This window comes from Canis aureus, chromosome 27 (genome assembly GCF_053574225.1).
Source record: "Canis aureus isolate CA01 chromosome 27, VMU_Caureus_v.1.0, whole genome shotgun sequence".
In the NCBI taxonomy this organism is placed as follows: domain Eukaryota; kingdom Metazoa; phylum Chordata; class Mammalia; order Carnivora; family Canidae; genus Canis; species Canis aureus.
Window position 1 is genome coordinate 10,262,545 of NC_135637.1, and position 20,678 is coordinate 10,283,222.

Consider the following 20,678-nt stretch of genomic DNA (forward strand, 5'->3'; position numbering starts at 1 on the left):
AGCCTGCTTAGGATTCTCTTTTGCCCCTCTCTTTCTCAAAAAAAATTAAAAACAAAACCAGAAAAGACCTTTAAAAATTATCTTTTAAAAATGACATAAAACGTTTTATGAAAGCTCCAAGCATTACACTTTATCTGACTTTACACTTCCTCTGATAAACTGACTCATTCCTGTCTCCCTACCTTATTTCCTAACTTAGAAAATAAAAACAGGATCTAAATGGTAGACTGTGGGGCACCTGGGTGGCTTGGTTGAATGTCTACCTTCAGCTCAGGTCATGATCTCACAAGCCCTGCATCAGGGTCCCTGCTCAGCAGGGAGTCTGCTTCTCCCTCTCCCTCTGCCCTTCCCCCTGCTTATGCTCTTTTTCTCTTGCATTCTCAAATAAAATATTTTAAAAAAACCAAATACATAAAAGGTAGACTTCTTTAAAATTGTGATTTATCAGGAAAAAAATTTAATTTTTATTTTTTTTCTTTCTTAAAGATTTTATTTATTCATGAGAGACACAGAGAGAGGCAGAGACATACATAGGCAGAGGGAGAAGCAGGCTCCATGCAGGGAGCCCGATGCGGGACTCAATCCCGCGTCTCCAGGATCACACTAAAGACTTTATTTTGAGATCCCTGGGTGGCTCAGCGGTTTAGTGCCTGCCTTCGGCCCAGGGTGTGATCCTGGAGTCCCGGGATCAAGTCCCACATCAGGCTCCCTTCGTGGAGCCTGCTTCTCCCTCTGCCTATGTCTCTGCCTCTCTCTCTCTCATGAATAAATAAAATCTTAAAAAAAAAAAAGATTCTATTTATTCAGAGACACAGAGAGAGAGGCAGTCATAAGCAGAGGGAGAAGCAGGCTCCCTGAGGGGAGCCCAATGCAGGACTCACTTCCAGGACCCTGGGATCACAACCTGAGCCAAAGGCAGACACTCAACCACTGAGCCACCCAGGTGCTCTGCAATTTATCAAATTTTTAAGAGTGAGAAAGCTACCATGTATTTTATAAGATTTATTAATGGGGCACCTGGGTGGCACAGTCTGTTAAGCATCCAACTCTTGGTTTTGGTTCCGGTTGTGATCTCAAGGGCCTGAAATGGAGCCCTGCCAACAGAATATGTGCTCAGCACAGGTCTGCTTGGGACTCTCTTCCCTCCCTCCCTCCCTCTCTCTCTCTCTCTCTCAAATAAATAGATTTAGAGAGAGAGCACAAGTGGGAAAGGCAGAGAGCAGGGAAAGGGGGAGAGAATCTCAAGCAGACTCTGCTCTGAGCATGGAGCCTAATTAGGGGGGGGAGGGGGTTGGATCTTAGGCCTGAGATCACCTGGATCACAACCTGAGCCCAAACCAAGCGTCCCACGCCTGTTTTAACAGACTGCACCACCCAGGTGCTCTTACCATGTACTTTTCTTAAGCAACAGCTGATTTACTGAGGCTCCTATGTAGTAACTAAAACGGAATGTAAAATCACTTGTCAGTATCTATTTTTTTTTTTAAGAGAATAAAATACTACATATCAAAGTTGGGTTTGCATTCAAATTGCCAGCTTAATTGTGGCAAATCGTTTACAATTATGACATAAGGCTGTTAAAGGTTAATTACTCTTTTTGTTAAAAATACTAGACCATGAAAACATTTACAGAATACATACATAAAGAGAGTATATGAATTAAAGTCAATCCTTGGACTTAGCACATTTTAATCAGAGATTAATGCAGCATTTTAAATTTTAGGTCGAAGAAAAAAATTCACACATGTTATACACAAGGACAATTTTAATCCTCCATTATCCTGCAGTAACATCCACTGCTGGCTTTATATGGATTAAAACTGCATTTGCCAAGAACTGTGAACATTGAGAATCTTTACATGGAGTCACAAGGTTGATACAGGCACAGAGACATCTTCCAGCACCAACAGAATACATACACAACACATACCAAATGGTCTTGATGGATAAATTTGCTTCATCAGACACTCATATTTAGTAAAATTCACAGTTAATGCAGAATTTCATTTTCTTAATTTGCATCCTTACTACACATTTTTTTCTAAGATTTTAAATATTGAAAAAAACCACTCATTCATTCAAGGTTGTAATTTGCATGGCAATAAACAATGGGTTCTAAATTTCTTAAAGGTGTCTATAGCAATTTAAAATACCGGAGTCTTCTTTTTCAATTTGCAGCACCTAAAATACCTTTATAAAAACAAAGTTTAAATTCATTTACTGCATTCATTAAAATTCACTGTCAGTTTCTCTTGTGAGACAGACTCATTTCAACTGCTATTTCTCAGACCATATATATATATATATATGTATGTATGTATATATATATACACATATACATATATATACACACATATACATATATATATATAGAGAGAGAGCGCATTGGTGTATATTCTTTCCAATTTGCTAGCAGAACTTAACTCCCAGAATTTATAGCCAGAATAAGAACTTGGTAGCATCTCTGAATGGCCTTCCACTCAAAACAGTGGTGGTAATATTGGAGGTCTGCTCCCCACTTAACATCACCAAACATGTTTCCAAAGTATTTTGGAAAAATATTTTTAAAAATATGCATAATATTCTACCATATGGTGCACTACCATTCCTCAACCATTTCTCAATTGTTCATTTGTTTCAGTTGCAATTTTTTTTATCTTTATGAGTAACATTGTGATGAACACCCTCACCCACAGTTTTAAGCAAGAATGATTCTATCTTTAGGATAATGTCAACTAAGTGGCTTACTGGGTCAGACTGCAGATGGTTTTAAGGCTTTAATATACTTTACCAAATAATCTCCAGAAGAGCGTGAACAACTCCTACCAACATTAAGTTAATGTGACCACGAAGTGGACTTGGTTGGTAACAATGAAGCAAATTCAACCACAAATCTATTAGATGCCGAAGCATCTCAAAATTATCACATCAAAGAAGCAAGGAGACAGTTATTAATGGTGATGAAGCCAAAATTCAAAATTCAAATTCTTTAAAATATTACTCAGCTTTAAATCATGATGTAATCAAATCATGATTCTTTTAAGATAATAAACAGAAAAGCGTTGCACAAAAAAATCTAGTGTTTTTCCAAAAATAAAAAGTTAAAAAGAGAAAGAGAAAAGTCAGTACCAAATGACCAAAAATTTTTATTTGACTAAATTCTATTTCATGCATAAGCATGACAGTCTCCCGTTTATTAGACTTTGGCAATAAAAAAAACAAGCAGCCTTATACAGAACAGTGAAAATGCCAAGGGTGAGGGTAGTCTACAGTTTTACTGTAGGATAAATATATATTTTCAAAAGGCCTCTCTCCCTTTGGCCATATTAACTCTCAGTTCAGATCATTAAATAGAGACAAATTTTCAAAATCACTTCTTTACTTCTCCAAGATCTTCGATACTATCATCATCCACCTATAAAACACAAATAATTACATCACATGAATTATGGTTTTAAATAACATGGAAGCAACTTGCTTTAAAAACTTATAACCACTGATGCACATGTTCTATCTACTCACCTCTGGCCATTTTTCCTGAATGACATCAATTATGTCATCTGTAAAGTCTCCCTGAATGATGATTTCATCCTCTCCTGTTACTGAGGCACCACAGGAGAATTTTTGAGCAAAAAATCTTTGTGCTTCTTTAAGATCAATTTCTGTTTAAAAAACAAACAGCAAGACTATAACTGGAATTGTATATCAAAGATATTTTTCCATTTTGAAATTCAATCTGCATCTTAATTTCATAAAACAGATCGCCTTAATGGGTTTCATATTCCTTTCAGAATGACAGTTACAAATTACTACAGACAGTGGTCTTAACCATTAACTTATATTTTCAAGGTCAAATAAAGCTTCAGCACATGAAAGTAGCTTTATTCAGGAAGGATGGAGCCACTGGGTGATGGGCGTTAAGAAGGGTAAGTGATGTAATGAGCACTGGGTGTTATATGCGACTGATGAATCACTGAACTCTACCTCTGAAACTAATAATATACTGTATGTTAATTAATTGAATTTTATAAATAAATAAACAAAACATGCATCCTATCACAAAAAAAAAAAAAAAAAGCATCATTTATACTATTTGTAACTCCTATAGTAAGACCAAAATAAATCCAGGAACTCATTAATTCCAAGCATTACATATATATTTCCAAGTACAATGAAGTTCTTTTGTTTATCCCTTTTTACAAGAGAAATAGTTACAGCAGGGAGACAAACCTACTATCTAATGATTGCTTTTCAACTGTGTTGTCACATGAAGGGACATTGGTTTACAATTTCACTGTTCATTCAAAGCCTCCAGAAAGAGCTCTAAAGCAGGACATTCTGCTGAAACCCACATTCCCTCCCCCTCTACTATCATTCCCAGAGGGCGCGAGCCATTTTGCAGCCTTTTGCCATCAAGCCTGAAGGGACAGAGGAGCAGTATTGATAGGCTTCAAGGAATCCTACCTAGCCCTCCACAATCCACATAAAAAGTGCTCAAGCAGGTATTCTGGAAAGGAAAAAGTTATACACGATTTAAACATCAAATTTTTATTTTGAAGCTATAGTTTGACATGCAAAATCTCATTTTGTATATTCTCAGCAAAAAACAGACCTGTGAAATTTTCATGAAACCGGATTAAAAAAGAAAGAGCAAGACAGACAGACAGGGAGGCAGAGAGCAACAAAGAGAAAATAGTTCACACATTTTAAAACTTAAAACTTACTTAATACTTAAAACTCACCGAAAGTTGCAAGGCCACATACTCTTGTTACATATTTCTTCTTTGCTCTAGGAATTTTGGCTATCGTAACTTTTTGTGGTACAGTCTTCTTTTTTTGCTTTATTTGACCCCTTCCACCTTCATTTATGAAAAAAATGAGCTTAGCATCAATTGTTTAGTGTCTAATATAAAGAATGCTGTTCTTTAAGCTTATTAATTTTTAAAAGGTACCAAAGATTAATTTCTAAAGTTTTTGCTTCTAATACAAAAGTAATAAACACATGTATGAGTTATTCAATAAATATTTATTAAGTAATCTGTACCAAGCACTGCACTAAGGGCTGAGGACACAAAGATGAACAGAAGAAAACATAGTCCCTGGCCTCCAGGGACTCTCAGTCTAGTGAAGAGAGACAAAAAAAGGTTTAATTACTGCAACTGGTACATACTATAACAGAATCCACATATACTGTACTACCATAGCTTTCAGAGGAACAGCCTACTTACCACCCTTTGGAGGACAGAAAAGAAAAGAAAGAGCACCTTCTGTGAAAAGATTTCACAGAAGAAATGGCATCTTAGTTCTGTAGAAGAACTGTCCAGATGAAAGCAAAAGGACTGGAGAGATCCGGTAAGAAAGGATATCCCAGGAGAAGGGAACAAGTAAAAAGATAACAGAAGGCATTATACTTGAGAACTACAATTGTCTGATGAAAGATGTTTATGTATATGCAGGAAATAAAGCCAGAAAAGCAAGAGATTACCTACCAGTCATTAAAGGACTAGCACATCAAGCTCTGTTATTTGATTTTATACTGAGGCAGAAGAAAAGCCACTGGGATGCCTGGATGGCTCAGTGACTGAGCCTCTGCCTTGGTTCAGGTCATTATCCCAGGGTCTTCCGATCTGAGTTCCGCATTGGGCTCCCTGCAGGGAGCCTGGTTCTCCCTCTGCCTATATCTCTGCCTCTCTCTGTGTCTCTCATGAATAAATAAATCTTAAAAAAAAAAAAAAAAAAAGAAAGAAAGAAGAAAAAAAGAAAAGAAAAGAAAAGAAAAGAAAAGAGAAAGAAAAAAAAGCCACTGAATGAATAGAAGAGTGGAAAAACCAGATTAGGCCTTATGAGATAAACCTATAGCATGGAAGGTGAATTTGAGGAATAAGGCCAAGAGAGAGCTCCTATAGTAGTTGAGGAAATATATCAAAACCTAACAAAGCAGTGGTAACGGTAATGGCAACTAGGCAGAGGCCAGAGTAAGGAGGAGAAAAAACAGAATTCAGAACTAATCAAAAGGAATTAAAAAAAAAAAAAAGAATTAGTACTAAATAAATTACGGAAGGAGACTATTAAAAAAATGATTAAGGGATCCCTAGGTGGCGCAGCGGTTTAGCGCCTGCCTTTGGCCCAGGGCGCGATCCTGGAGACCCGGGATCGAATCCCACGTCAGGCTCCCAGTGCATGGAGCCTGCTTCTCCCTCTGCCTGTGTCTCTGCCTCTCTCTCTCTGTGTGACTATCATAAATAAATAAAAATAAAAATAAAATGATTAAAAGGAAGAAAGAAAGAAAACCAACATGAGTGTCAGTCAGGTCCTGGCTCAGATGACTAGATAAAGCATGCTGTGCTTAACCAAAAGACTTGTTAGTTTGGCTTTTTTGGAAATACCAAGTATTTTTTTGGAAATACCTGGGACTTGTTTGGGTTTTTTTTGGAAATACTGCATTTGAGGTATCTGTGGGACCATGCACATTGCCAGTCTAGAGACGTAGGCTAGGACTAGAGGTATAGATTTAGGAATTGCAAGTGTAGAGTGATGTCAGAAGTTAAGAATGTGAAACTCAGGGAGAAAACTGCAGAATGAGGAGGTAAAAGGGCCAAGCACAGGATCCTGGGAAATACAACTTTTAAGGGACAGAAGGGAGAAGTTTGCACAGAAGACCAAAGAGGAGTGACAGGGAAAATGAAGAAAGAAGTCTGTCACAAAAACCAAGGAAGTACAAGAGTTTCAACGAGAAAGGCATGCTCAAATGCTCTTACTGCTTAGCAATGACTGAGCCACTCCTGGCTGCTATTAGAGGAATTTCAGTGGCATGACAGCTTAGGATGGAATTAAGTATGAACAACGAAGGACAGAAGAACAAGGACAGTAAGTCTAGTCTTACTACAAAAGTCTGGTTAAGAAGGGCAGGGCAAAGGATAAGGCAAATGAAGACATGGGCATTTTTCTTGAAAGATGCAAAGTCCTTATTTATAAGCTAATTTTAGTCATAGGGGAGAATAATCAAGGCAGAAGATACAGGCAGGAACAGAATCCAGAGTAGAGGAATTCATTTTAGGAAAGGTAAACAGGTATATGCGACAGCTATTTAAAAAAATAAAATAAAATAAACTGAGCTGACAACATAATGAGAGAATAAAATCTTTTAGGGACGCTTGGGTGGTTCAGCAATTGAGCGCCTGCCTTCAACCCAGGACATGATCCTGGAGTCCTGGGATCGAGTCCTGCATTGGGCTCCCTGCATGGAGCCTGCTTCTCCCTCTGCCTATGTCTTTGCCTCTCTCTCTGTCTCTCATGAAGAAATAAATAAAATCTTAAATAAATAAAATCTTTTATAAATGTCCTCACTCTACATAGAATACATAGTTATTTTAATAAGGTAACAAAATTTTGAAGTCATCAAGCTGGTTGGTTGCTTTTTGCATATGCACACAGCAATTAAAGCATGTTGTCCTAGGTCCAATTTACTGATAAAGCCCAAATCAAATGGCATCCAGTCATCCTGAGAATATGATTCTGTACCACTCTGTAGGGTACACATATGGAATTACATCAGCAGGTAGATATTACTGGCTTTAGGACTGCCTTCATTATGTTATTTCCTCTGAGAGAGGAAAAGTGTGTTTATGTAAATCAAGCCATGGATTTAGGCTTACCTCTTTTTTGCTTTTTCTTCTCTTCCTCTTCCCCTGCTGTGCCCTGACCCTCACTAATTCCAGCTTCTTGTTTCGGTGAATTTTCTAGATGTAACAGTGAAATCCAAAAGCATTAACATCACTTCAATATAACCTTAAAAAAAAATCACCTTTGAGCAACTTCGTATACAAATAAGGCATCTTGCCAACAACTGATCATGCCACTTATAAAGCAAACAATTATATTGTTAAATTTCTATCAAGTCTAATTCTGGTCTTTATGGTCAAGTGCAAGGTGACAGAAGACAAAACAAAGTTTTTGATATGTGAAGATTAGGATCTTTTCACCCACATGAAAGGAGTAGGAAACACTCACACTCTGCAGGAGTGTTTCCTATCTAAACATACTTATCTATGCAACAGGAGGTCTCATCCTGAATAAGACAACTCCCTCCCCAGGTCTTATCATGTCCTAGGCAGGTCCTGTCCCAGGCTGACCATGACCATGCAGACTGCAACACCTAACTGTAGGGTTCTTTTCCAACAATGCCTGTAGCTACTATCCAAAAAGGCCTTATATGTTTCAGGGGTTATGCTTCTTAAAAACAATCTGAAAATCAAAGCAGCAAATGGTGGAATAACACCGGGTACACCTGATAGGCCTGTTCTGAGCCCAGGCTTTCCCTTCTTCCTGCTACTGTCTTCATTTCCACCAATCTTGTAAGAGCAGCCAACAATTTTAAAATTGAAGAAATCTGTTCTCTGTAGTCTTCTTTCTTCTGGCAACAGCAACTCCATTCTTTTGGTTGCCAAAACCCTAGATGCCTCCTTTTCTCACATCCCACATGCAGCATACCAGAAAACTGTCAGCTCTACCTTCAAAACACACTGAGAATCTGATCACTTCTCCCCACCTCCACTGCTACCATTCTGGTCAGTCTCCTGGCCTAATTACTACTGCGGCCTCCTATCTGGTCTCCCTTTACTGCCTGTGCCCCTCTTCAGTCTATTCTTTAGCACAGCAGCCAGAGATGCTGTTGAAACAAAAGTTCGACCTTACTGCTCTCCTGCTCCACATCTCCTGAATAAATGCCAAGTCTTGGCCTTTAGGGTGTGGTCCGCCTTACCTCTCTGACTTCATCTCTGACCCTTCTCCCCCTCCTTCAATAAGATCCAGACACAAAGGCTTCCTTGAGATTTCCTGAATATAACAAGTAAGCTTTTACCTTAGGGCCTTTGCACTTGCCCTGCACCTGGAATGTTCTCCCAGATATCCAAATGACTCACTCCCTTACTTCCTTTAGATCTTTGTTTAAATTTGGTCTTTTCAGCAAAATCTTTCCTACCACCACTCAAAATTTCCAATTTCCTCCCTCAACAATTTTTATCTCCCCATTCTCTACTTATCATTATTTAACATACTTATTTTGTCTTATTTTACTTAGTCTCCTCTTCTAGAATATAATTTCCAAATAATAGATCTTTTGTTTACTACTTTATCTCCAGCATCTAAAACAATGTGTAGTATATAGTATACTCACAAGAAATAATTTGTTAAATGAATGATTGAAAATACATTTGCTCCTAAGCCATTATTCTTCTTATAAGAAAGTTATCCTGAACTCTCTCAGAGTTAAGACACATGAAACTGTGTGTGATTCTATATAAGGAATTTTAACCCAAAAATATAAAATGGTTTTAAAGTTAATAGATATAAATACAATTCTGTAATATCCTACTAAAGGAGCACTTTCATGACACCTGGATGGCTCAGTGGTTGAGAGTCTGCCTTTGGCTCAGGTCGTGTTCTTGGGGTCCTGGGATCAAGTCCCACATCAGGCTCCCTACAGAGAACTTGTTTCTCCCTCTGCCTATGTCTCTGCCTCTCTGTGTCTATCATGAATAAATAAAATATTTTAAAAATATAAATAAAGGAGCACTTTCTTATCTTTAAAATAATGCCTTATGTGCATTTGTTTCAGATACACAAGCTTTGATGAAAGAAAAAAAAGGTTCATACCTACAGTAAGTTTTGCAAACTCATTTGGAAAATTCTTCTCTAACCACTGTCGACATTTAGCAACATCAGGCATATATTCACAGTACTGGGAGATTAGAGGGGAGAACAAATTGAGTCACAACAGAACATTTTCAATCAACCAATACATTTTAATTAAGTCATTCCCTATGTTTGCTATATTAAGAATGATGAAACTAACCACTCCCACTAATGTCTTATCCACAAGAATTCTGTGTTCCACCAGGAAATGCCCCATAAGCAATTAGAATTTAAAAAGGATTAAACACTTCCTCATTGTAGTATTTTTTTCCCCCATCAAACAGAAGGGCATTAGAAAAAGCAGCAAACAAAACCAAGCATGTTTATTTCTTGCTTTGGACACACAGGTGTCTCAGTATTTTTGTGACTTGCCAACAGATCCTGACTCAGAAGCTTATTAACAGAAAATCTTATACATAATTTTAATTTATGCTTTCCTCTGCTTAGAAATTAGATTTTGGTTTTAAAGCTACTCTTATTTTATTAGCTAACTATTCATGAATTTCAAGCAAAGTCCAAACTGTATAGTCAAGTGCAAGAGATGTACACAATGTACACATATGATACAAAGTCTTAAGAAAACAATTTTTAAGACTATAAAATTATTCTAATCCAAGATTCTCTATAAAAAGTTAAAACTGTACTATCAAATGACAGATATGAAAAATAGAAAAAAGTTCTCAGGCTAGCTCTAAAATCAATGACCCCAAATGCAGAAGGTAAAAAAAGAATTTGAAAAAGACTTACCTCTGTTGGTAATGAACAGACTGGGGAAATGGAGAAAAAAAAAGATTGGAAAACTTAAATATATGTATATATATAAACACACAAGGCTCAGCCTTTTAAATCTGACAAAATGTTTCATTTCTACTTTTTCCTATAAATTCTGTACCACTTTTCAAATACTACCCATCACACTTTTTTTTGAGGTAAAAGGTACATGGTTCATAGAGATTTTCTCTTAAGTTTTTTGTTTCTAATCTAAAGACTATAACCGTCAGTTGATGGAACATCAAACTATACTATCTTGCATAGCTTAAGGTTTTACCATAACCACTTTAATACGTCTGAAGCTAAGCTGAGAACAATTCCCCATACAACAAAGCTTGAAAGGAACTGGTTCTTTTGATAGTTTTACCAAAACAGCCACCAGTTTTTATTCATACTAACATACTTATAGACTTCAGTAGCACTTTTGCTACCATTTCTTTGCAATACACGTTTTCTTTCCTTTTTCATATTATCCTACATAAGATTAAGCACCTTATAAAGCTAAAAGGAATGTAGGTTCAATCTTGTCCTCATACAGGCTGCATGAGATAAAGAATTAGAACTCAAAAGGTTTCCTGATTTTAAATAGAATTCTGTTTAAATAGAATTCTGTTACTGGGTCAACTGTTTATTTTGTTCTCTTAAGGTGAAGAATAGAGTAGTTCAGTGTGCTCAATTATCTTGAGATTTGTGAGGGAGCAGAGCATTTCTCATCACAGCAATTATCGTTATATGCATTATTATGTGTCATCATCACTACCCTGTGATGATGTAAGTAAGAAATACCACATCTGCATTACCGATAGGTAAGTAACCTGCTGCATGTGGTTAGCAGAACAGGATTTGAACCCTGGCCAATTTCTGAAGCTTCTTTTAAATAAACATTTTATTTATTTATTCACGAGAGACACAGAAAGAGAGAGGCAAAGACATAGGCAGAGGGAGAAGCAGACTCCATGCAGGGAGCTCGATGTGGGACTCCATCCCAGAACTCCAGGATCACGCCTTGAGCCAAGGCAGACACTCAGCCACTGAGCCACTCAGACGTCCCAGTTTCTGAAGCTCTTAACCACAAAATCAGATTACATGACATACACAGGTAGGGCAGCTGTGTGCCAGCCATGTGACAGTGGTATGCCTTCTCCTCATCCCACCATCACTATTTTTTTTAAAGACTTTATTTATTTATTCATGAGAGACAAAGAAAGAGAAAGAGACAGAGAGAGGCAGAAACACAGGTAGAGGTTTATGGTACTCAATCCTGGATCCCAGGATCATGCCCTGAGCCGAAGGCCGACGCTCAACCGCTGAGCCTCCCGGGTGTCCCCCATCATTTTTTTTTATAGATGATGCTCTAAGAAAGGTTAAATAGCTCATCCAAGGACAAAAATGGTAGGTGGCAGAAGAAAACTGGAACCTAGTATCTCTTTATTTCAAGTGTGGAGATCTCTCCTCCAAAGCTCTCCCTGGTTAACCAAGACCTCTACAATCCTCACAGTTCAAGTTCAAATACCAGTAGGTGCAGGGGATCCCTGGGTGGCTCAGTGGTTTGGCACCTGCCTTTGGCCCAGGGCGTGATCCTGGAGTCCGGGATCGACTCCCGCGTCGGGCTTCCGGCATGGAGCCTGCTTCTCCCTCTGCCTGAGTCTCTGCCTCTCTCTCTATCATGAATGAATGAATAAAATCTTGAAAAAAAAAAAAAAAAAAAAAACCAGTAGGTGCAGATATTCAGTCACACTTTCAGAATTTAATTATAGGTTAAATACCATTTCAGCAAATGCTAAACTATAAAACTTTGTACATCGTTTCAAAGAATATTCAGCTTGACAAAATTCTAATACAATGCAAACATCTGGATGGTTCTTTTGGGCTCACGGTTATTTGCTTTTAAAGTCAATTTCCCTTTCTGCAAACCATAGCTTTTCGACACAAAGATCTAGCATTTACCATCAAACCTCACATCACTAATAGTGGAACAACCTGACATTATGTACTTGCTGACGTGACGCAACATGAAGAACAAGGCATCTTCAACCAAGATATCTTCTGCTATGGTCTGAATGTTTGTGTCCCCTCAAAACTACTATGTTTAAACTCTAATCCAACGTGACGGTATTAGAAGGTGGAGCCTTTGAGAGTATTATTCCTTCTCTACACTCTCCTAAGTAGGGTCTTTAATGGATGAGGAAACTGGCCAAGGTAACACAAGGGAGTAGATGGCTGAGTCAGGATTCAAACTCAGATTGAGTCTGAAGTCACAATCCTGAAGACAAAATGTCTCCCCAGAAATGACCCCATTCAACCTAACCTTGTTTCTCAGTCTATGCCAATCAGCATTCTGTTCCAATCAGCCCTTTCTTTTCCCTCTCCCCTGAAGACACTGTATTAAATCTTACTACCATATTGTTCTTATGAATTCCTTCACCTTTCATGCAAATTCTATGCATTGTCTGAGGCTTCTCATTTCCTTGGAAATTTGCCTACCTTCCTCTGAAAAAGATGCCTTTTCCTCAACTCCTAATTCACAGTTATAATCAGTACTATTTAATTTAGCATTTTATATTTTCTAATATTGCTTCTTCTACAACTAGACCATAAACTCCTTGAGGAAGTAACCCCGTCCCCAGTTTAGGCCTAGATTATCAATACAAATTAGGGAGGGAAATAAATAAACCTTTCTCTAAAAGGTTAGGGACCTCTGGTCCACTGGGGTGGTTTTCATATTTAGTGCAGTTATTCAAAAGTCACTGTAGCAGTCACATTAACAGCAATTTAACAGGATGGTTTTCATATACCATATTTCATCAATTCTAAATTTTTTTCATTTTTATAGGGATGCATCTTATAATTACGGCACGTCAATCTGACAGGTTTTTTCTTAGTGGAACATAAAATAATGGTGAATCTTATAAAACAGAGTCTTAGATTAGATGAAATAGCATATAAAGAACAAGAGCTCTTAACTACATCTGACAAAGATAAACCATACTAAACTAATGTACTTCTCTTACAATAAAACTTAATTGTGCTATGTTTCTGTGTTAGCTGCTATGTCAGAAGCTTTATACAAGTCACCTGACAGGATACAATCATCATTTCCATTGTACAGATCTTAAAAAACAGACATCTAAATCTTAAGTGAATTAGGTAACTTGCCCAAGGTCACATAGCTGGTAATGCTGGAGTCAGAATGCAGACCTCAGTCTGTGACTCCAAAGGCAATAAGATGACCATATAAGACCAATATCAGGGCAGCCCCGGTGGCTCAGCGGTTTAGCGCCGCCTACAGCTCAGGGCGTGATCCTGGAGACCCAGGATGGAGTCCCACATCGGGCTCCCTGCATGGAGCCTGCTTCTCCCTCTGCCTGTGTCTCTGCCTTTCTCTCTCTCCTCTCTGTGTATTCTCATGAATAAATAAATAAAATCTTTAAAAAAAAAAAAAAAAGACCAATATCATAACAAAACTCAATCAACCTTACAAAGAATTCCTGTGCCTTACTCTTACTGAATTCCCATACTCTTACTGAGGCATAGTAATTTTATCAGCAAAGATATCTGATAAATGGCAAGTTGACAAAATTGTTTAACTCAGTGACATCCCCTCTGCTTCTATAGTGCTTAAACTCCAGATGACGTCTCTATTACACTCACAGTATGTAAAGTCTCCAAACACAAGTGCCTTTTCTGACTTATTCACTTAGTCCCCAGTACCTAAAACACTGCAAGGTACAGAGTAAGTGATCAAAAATATTTCCTGAAAAAAATTATTTATTTCCTCTTTTGCTATCTTGGACCTTCAAACTTTCCAAAATACTAATAAAATTAGAGCATTTCCAACTCACAAATATCTCTGTATTGAAAATGAGGGGAAAAGAAATGAGGAAAAAACACTCCAAGGGAAAAAGAATCCTGATTCAATCTAATACACATATTATCAATCAAACCAAGAACACTTTCTCAAGACTGTTCTACTACCCATCGCTCCAATCTCATCTTCTTTCCTTACTGACATCCTCCCTATAATATAAACACTATACTAATCTAGAGTTGTTCATTTTCCACAGATGTGCATCCACCAAGCCTTTTCTTGCATAGCCAGCCATTCACTTCATCTGGGATGCCCTTCTCCACTTTATCCAGTCCTTGTCATCTCTTCAGACTCAGTATCTTCCAAGAAGTCCTCCTTTAATAGCAGACCAGCAAGTAACATTAGGTTGAAATAATCTATTTGCATGCCTCTCTTCCAACTGGACTGCAAGCTTTTCCAGGCCAAGTAGCAAGACACAAGTCATTACAGGTTGGGAAAATCTGTAAACCCATGCCTCCTCTTCACCAGTGCCCCACCCCCAACCTTGCGGCTCCAATTAAGGGTTTCACAAACAGCACAGATGAGAAAAGGATTAATAGGATCAAATGTGATATACAATCATAATGCATAAAAACAAAGTGACCAAAAGCCATTTTCTGCTTTGTAACACTTGCCTCCACAGTAAAGGACTCGAAGTGGGTAGTCTGCATCTAACTTGGTATTGCCCTTCGAGTCTCCTTTGCAATCATGCCCACCGGACTCAGAAATATCAGCAGCCATCTCACAAACCTGTAAACAAGGAAAATAACACATTTTCACTATTTTGGACCAAGACCTCAAAGAAGCAGTGTTCAGAGGTAGCCTCACTTCCACCCACTGGAAATACCTCAACCCTAAATGTTTCCATTCTGTTCTTAAGTGAAGGATACAAGCTGCATTAGGACCCATAAAATGTGACCAATTCTGGGCGCACCACCAACCAGCTCCACAGGTCTACAGGGAAGCAAGTGACGGGAGAAAAAGCACTGTGAAGAATGGGTCGGGGGGTGGGGGGCTCTAGTGGAAAGAGGACGCAATGGGATAATAGGATGGGGCGGATGATCCGTAGTGAGGGGGCAAAAGGTCTGGGGATGAAATGGGAGGGATGCAAACTGCAATAAAGGCCACATAAAATAAAAGGCTAAAAGAGCCTACGAAGAAGGGATGAGTGACCAGAGGTGCCCAGAGTACAGGGTGTGGGCGCAGCTAAACGCCAAGCGAGGGACACAGGAATCCGGGAAGCGATGGGAGTGGGAGGGGGCGGGGAGACCAGAATCTGAAGACAGAAAATGGGGGCGGAAGAATCGGCAAGGGGCAGAATGTAAGAGCACTGGGGCGACATGGGCGGCCAGGAGTTAGGGGAAGATCCGAGGCGAAGGGGCAATCCCAGGGACACCACAGGGGCCCATGTGGGCGGGGGTGTGGAGACGCCCGGCCCGGCCCCCTTCCGCCGGACAGCACCTCGGCTTCCCCCCACGCTCTCTACGAGCTCTTCGGAAGAGGGAGAGGCTCGAGGGGTCGTTACCCAGGCGGTCGCACAACCCCCGCCGCCTCCGCTCCCGCCACTACCGCCAGCTGAAGCAACACATGCAATTCCTCTTCCCCGGCCAGGGCCGCCAGAAAGCCCGTCGGCAAGCCGCGGTCCCGCGAGACAATAAGCCTTTATCGCGAGATTCAGGTCGCCGCTGGGAGGCTGTCGCGAGAAGCCTGAAGGCGGAGGCGGAGGGGCACTGGGGAGCATGCGCATTGTGCTCGGGGGCGGAGCCAAACCTCCGAGCGGCTGACAGCCAGTAGGCGGTGCTCGTTACTCGGGGGAGAGGTTGGCGGGTCGGCTGGCTGGCGGCGCGCGGGGCGGAAGCCGACGCGGAGAGGAAAGAGGAGGTGTGCGCTGAAATCATCTGTGACTCCCTGTTGTGGAGCTGGGGAATGTTGCCCCTAGTCTGGGGCGCATCCTGGAGTTCTGACTAACCTCCAGCCTGTTGCATAAGTCACTGCTCCGCGGGGAGATGGCACCTGGAAAAGGCGTTTGGTTTCATTTCAACACCTTTCCCTGCAGTGACTGAATTATTCTTGGAAAGATCATATGAACGCTATTTAGATTGTTCCAGTCGCCCCGTAATCTCACACCCCCCTAACAGCTGCTGCCCTCACCATCCTCGTCTTTGCGATCAGTCCCTCAGGTCTCAGGCGGACGGACACTAGCACGCGCGGGCCGTCCTAGCTTTGCTTCCGTCTAGTTGTTTCCTTCTGGGAAAATCCTTTCCTAACCGTGCTCCGCCCGAGTCCCTCCCAGTCGCGTTGGTGAAATGGGAACAACACTACAGTGCTTGCAAACCTCTGAGGGGTAGGAAAAGGATGACCAAGGAGTGCTTGGTAGCCGGTGGAGGTTGCTTTGTCCTTCACCTCATCCCCCTTCTTCCCGGCCGACTTCATTTGCGCCACCACCATCCTTACATTTTCTGCTCACGGTTTACTTTATGCGTGCACAAAACCATCTGGCATAATCTTTTTCGCCGGTGACTGCTGCCTCCACCCTGACATCTTTCTTAAATAAAAGAGGAGTCTCCACCCTAACCTCCTTGCAGAAGAGTCAATTCTGTGTAACTAGTGAAAGAAGATCTTGTTCCCAAACATGGTTGATTCCAATAATAATAGCTTTCGATTCCAATAATAACTTCCACTTATTGACACCCACCTGCCATTATGTGTCAAAAACCTGCTCATTTGGGTATAGAGTCCAGGTGGATTCATTCCACAAAATTTTCTTTTTTTAAGATTTTATTTATGAAAGACACAGGCAAAGGGAGAGGGAGAAGCATGCTCCCCTCAGGAAGCCTGATGTGGGACTCCATTCCTGAACTCCAGGATCACGCCCTGAGCCAAAGGCAGAGCTTAACTGCTGAGCCATCCAGGCGTCCCATCCACAAAATTTTCTTGAGTTCCTATCATGCAGCACTGTCCTACATAAGCACTGGGGATGCAGTGAACAAGAGACAAAGTGCCTACTCTTGCTAAATTTAGCAGTCTTAAAAGTGATAGCTGATTCAGTCCTTACAGTAACCCTATAAGGGAGCAACTGGGTGGCTCATTGGTTGAGCATCTGCCTTTGGCTCAGGTCTTGATCCTGTGGTCCAGGCATCAAGTCCCGCATCGGGCTCCCTGCAAGGAGCCTGCTTCTCCCTCTGCCTCTCTGTGTGTGTGTCTCTCATGATTAAATAAAATCTTTTTTAAAAAGATAACCCTATGAGGTAGGTATTGTCTTCAATTTCCAGATGGTAAAATCATAGCTCAAAGGTAGAAATGAATTAAGTTGACATGTGACTAAGATCATAAGCTAATAGTATATTTTATGGGTCTTAAGATGCACATTTTTTCACATTTTAATATCCCATACCAAGATGCATTGCAAGGGATGAAATTTTAGCATTTGTCATAGTTTAATTTGGCAGCTTTTTTTCTTAGTGATGCATAAAATAATGGCATCTCATAATCAATGGCATCTTAAATGCGATGAAATATGTGTAAGTGGCCAGTCCTGTGTAGTAGACCCAATGTCTTCAGTTCCATTCCTCACCCCTTTCTTGCTCTGCTTCGTAAAGAAGGGGGTGCTGGACCCCCAGAGACCACATCCCCAGGCTTTCTTGTTCCTGAGCTTCCAGCTAGGTTTAGCCAACAGGAGGCAGCAATAGGAACAGCCACCTCCCTAGCCATCCACTCCACCCTTGTGAGTAGCATCTCTGACATAACTGGTTTTCCGTCTATATTGTTAGGGAATCCTAGAACCTGGGCACCTGTAACATACCCGCTCCTGGATCTAGTCTATAGCCTGGCAGCGGTGATTGTTGGCTTCTTGTTGCTGCTAATCTCTGAATTGCCTCAACCACCTCTGTTAAGCTTTCCAACACTTTATTCCCCATGTAACCAATCCCTTGAATGAAACTCCCACCCACCCCCAACCCCCACACTTTAAATACTTAGATGGGGTTATTTTCTAGGCAGACTATGCCTGACACCGCTGGCATTCAAACCCAGATTTGTACTTCCTAGGACATCTACAGCCTATCAGCTCTCAAGTTCTAAAAGCAGGAGCCACATACTAAATAAAGAAAAATCCCAGAAGTTTCTCACCAGGAAGCCACAGACTCTTTGAGGAGCAGTGTGATTTGTGCAAAGAATATAGGGCTCCACTTGTGCACCAAGCGTTGTCAGGAAATTGACTAAACATCTTTCTGACTTAAATATTAATATTTCCTAACGTAAATCACACTTTTGTTGCAATGAAATTTCAAAGATTGAATCTAACTGGCCTGGCTCCAGCTGCATCCAATCCTAAATCAATCACCATAACTAAACAAGCCCTGAGTCAACTGTCCACCTTCAGAGCTGTGTTTTAGAAGTGGAGACAGACTACAGAACTATGAGGTACTATGACCACGAGAGGGAATGATGGTAAAGTATCAAAACAACAGATGTCCACTGTAGTCATTCTTACACTCAGGTGTGCTAAAAATTATTAAATAACCCAACTACACTTACATCAAGTGGGTATATAGGTGAGCAGACTTCCTTACTAACAGAATACTACTTCGCTTAAGCGAGCAGTGTGTCCAGCCAGAGGCTTCACTTCCCAGCCTCCCTCACCGCGAAGGTGGCTATGTGACACAGCTCTGGTTAATGAGATGTAGATAGGTGGTGACAGGGACATCCCTTCTGTCAGGAACATTGTGAAAGATTTTTAAATGGACAGATACATGGTGTCCTAGCACTCTCTTTGGTGTCATCTCCATCTTTCACTACTGTTGAGCTATTTTACGGTTTTGTAAATTGTAGAAAACTGATAGTAATGCAATTGGCTCTTGTCCATAGAAATGCAAATGAATTGTGTCTGGTGCGGCTGCAATTGATCATTTCTCTGTTGCCTAGTTTTCCATCTGTTTGTAAATTCATTATAGCATTCTCAATTGCCTGTGTATGTATATATGATTGCCTATGTGTGAACGTTTTCAAGAATTCTCCTTTGAATTGGTTTTAACATCTTACTGACTTAATTAATAAATGAAGTAAAATATCTGACACATTTTTATTTTATGATTAGGGAAGAGTCATGCTTTTATTCTTTTAGAAATTCATCATTTAATATTTCTCAAATAAAAGGACAAGGTCTCATATTTAGAAAAAAACGGCAGTGGGATGCCTGGGTGGCTCAGTCAGTTAAGCATCTACCTTCAGTTCAAGTCATGATCCCAGGGTCCTGGGATCTAGCCCTGCACCGGGCTCTCTGCTCAGTGGGGAAGTCTACTTCTCCCTCTCCCACTCCCCCTGCTTGTGCTCTCTGTCTCTGTCAAATAAGTAAATAACATCTTAAAAAAAAAAAAAAAAAAAAGCCTTGACCTTTCTCTCTTCTTTCTGATTGGTATTCGAACATAAACCATATTGCAACCTCGAGGGCCTAGCCTGAGCGTGAAGGTGCTTATGCTAAGGATTTGGGACTGGAAATGTATAAAAAAGCCCGTGTTCCTGATAGCATTGTTGAGTTACTATATCAGTTCTTGACTGCCTCCCTTCCAGGGCTTCCTATTTTGAAAATTCCCTGCTTTCCCGCACTCCATTTAGTTTAAGCCAATGCGGTAGGATTTTCTATTATACTACAGAATACATTCCTAAATAATACCATCAGAAAGCATGAAAAAGAAGGAAAAAGGGGAGGAAAGAAAGATGACCTTTTTAAAAAATATATTTTATTTATTCATGACAGAGAGAGAGAGAGAGAGAGAGGCAGAGACACAGGCCGAGGGAGAAGCAGGCTCCATGGAGGGAGCCGGATGTGGGACTTGATCCTGGGTCTCCAGGATCACACCCTGGGCTGAAAGCTGTGCTAAACCGCTGAGCCACCTGGGCTGCCCTTTTTTTTTTTTTTTTTTTTTTTAAAGTAAGCCCCACATGAAACTTAATGTGGGGTTTGAACTCACAACGCTGAGATCAAGACCTGAGCTGAGATCGAGTTAGATGCTTAACCAACTGAGACACTAAGGTACCCCGGGACAGTTTCTTTAGCATGAGAGGGAAACCTGTGGTCAAGAAAAGCATGACTGAAAAAAAAGGAACAAAGGTGAGTCCTTGCTAAAGGATGATGGGGAAATAATGTTGCAAGACCAGTCATTTGGATGAAGCATTGACAAAGGGGCATTCTGACACTTTCTGAGAAGTCCTCTAGCAAAGAGAATGAAAGAGTTTGCCCTGGGCTTCTTGGATTAGGAGTGACTTCTTACCATAGGTGACACCTTGTCATAAGATCATCTATTTTTTCAAGAAGTCATGGGTTTTATTTTTCCACTGTTGGGGTTAGATTGGCCCTTAGCCAGATATT

At 40.3% G+C, this 20,678-nt stretch overlaps 1 protein-coding gene across 9 annotated transcripts; it reads right to left on the bottom strand.

Moving 5' to 3' along the window:
* Positions 1-1,747: 1,747 nt before the first annotated feature.
* Positions 1,748-16,019, bottom strand: DENR (density regulated re-initiation and release factor). Of its 9 annotated transcripts, none has more exons than XM_077875423.1 (9): positions 15,837-15,959; positions 15,159-15,265; positions 14,947-15,061; positions 10,441-10,460; positions 9,655-9,739; positions 7,656-7,739; positions 4,743-4,859; positions 3,523-3,662; positions 3,127-3,415 (listed from the first exon to the last, which is right to left on the bottom strand). In XM_077875423.1, exons 2-9 carry the CDS (start codon positions 15,177-15,179, stop codon positions 3,371-3,373), a joined length of 627 nt encoding a protein of 208 aa, XP_077731549.1. In that variant the 5' UTR covers positions 15,180-15,265; positions 15,837-15,959; the 3' UTR covers positions 3,127-3,370. The 9 variants fall into 9 exon arrangements, with proteins under 9 accessions (XP_077731553.1, XP_077731554.1, XP_077731556.1 ...); XM_077875424.1 differs by having other exon boundaries at positions 15,881-15,897; XM_077875425.1 differs by lacking the exon at positions 15,159-15,265 and having other exon boundaries at positions 15,881-16,019.
* Between the last annotated feature and the right edge of the window lie 4,659 nt (positions 16,020-20,678).

Coding starts and splice junctions, on each gene's coding strand:
- DENR (XM_077875423.1), bottom strand. CDS start 15,179: ATGGAAACATTTAGGGTTGAG. Junction 15,062..15,158: donor TGGAAACATTTAGGGTTGAG/GTATTTCCAGTG, acceptor CCTTGTTTACAG/GTTTGTGAGATGGCTGCTGA. Junction 9,740..10,440: donor TCTGTTCATTACCAACAGAG/GTAAGTCTTTTT, acceptor CTAATCTCCCAG/TACTGTGAATATATGCCTGA.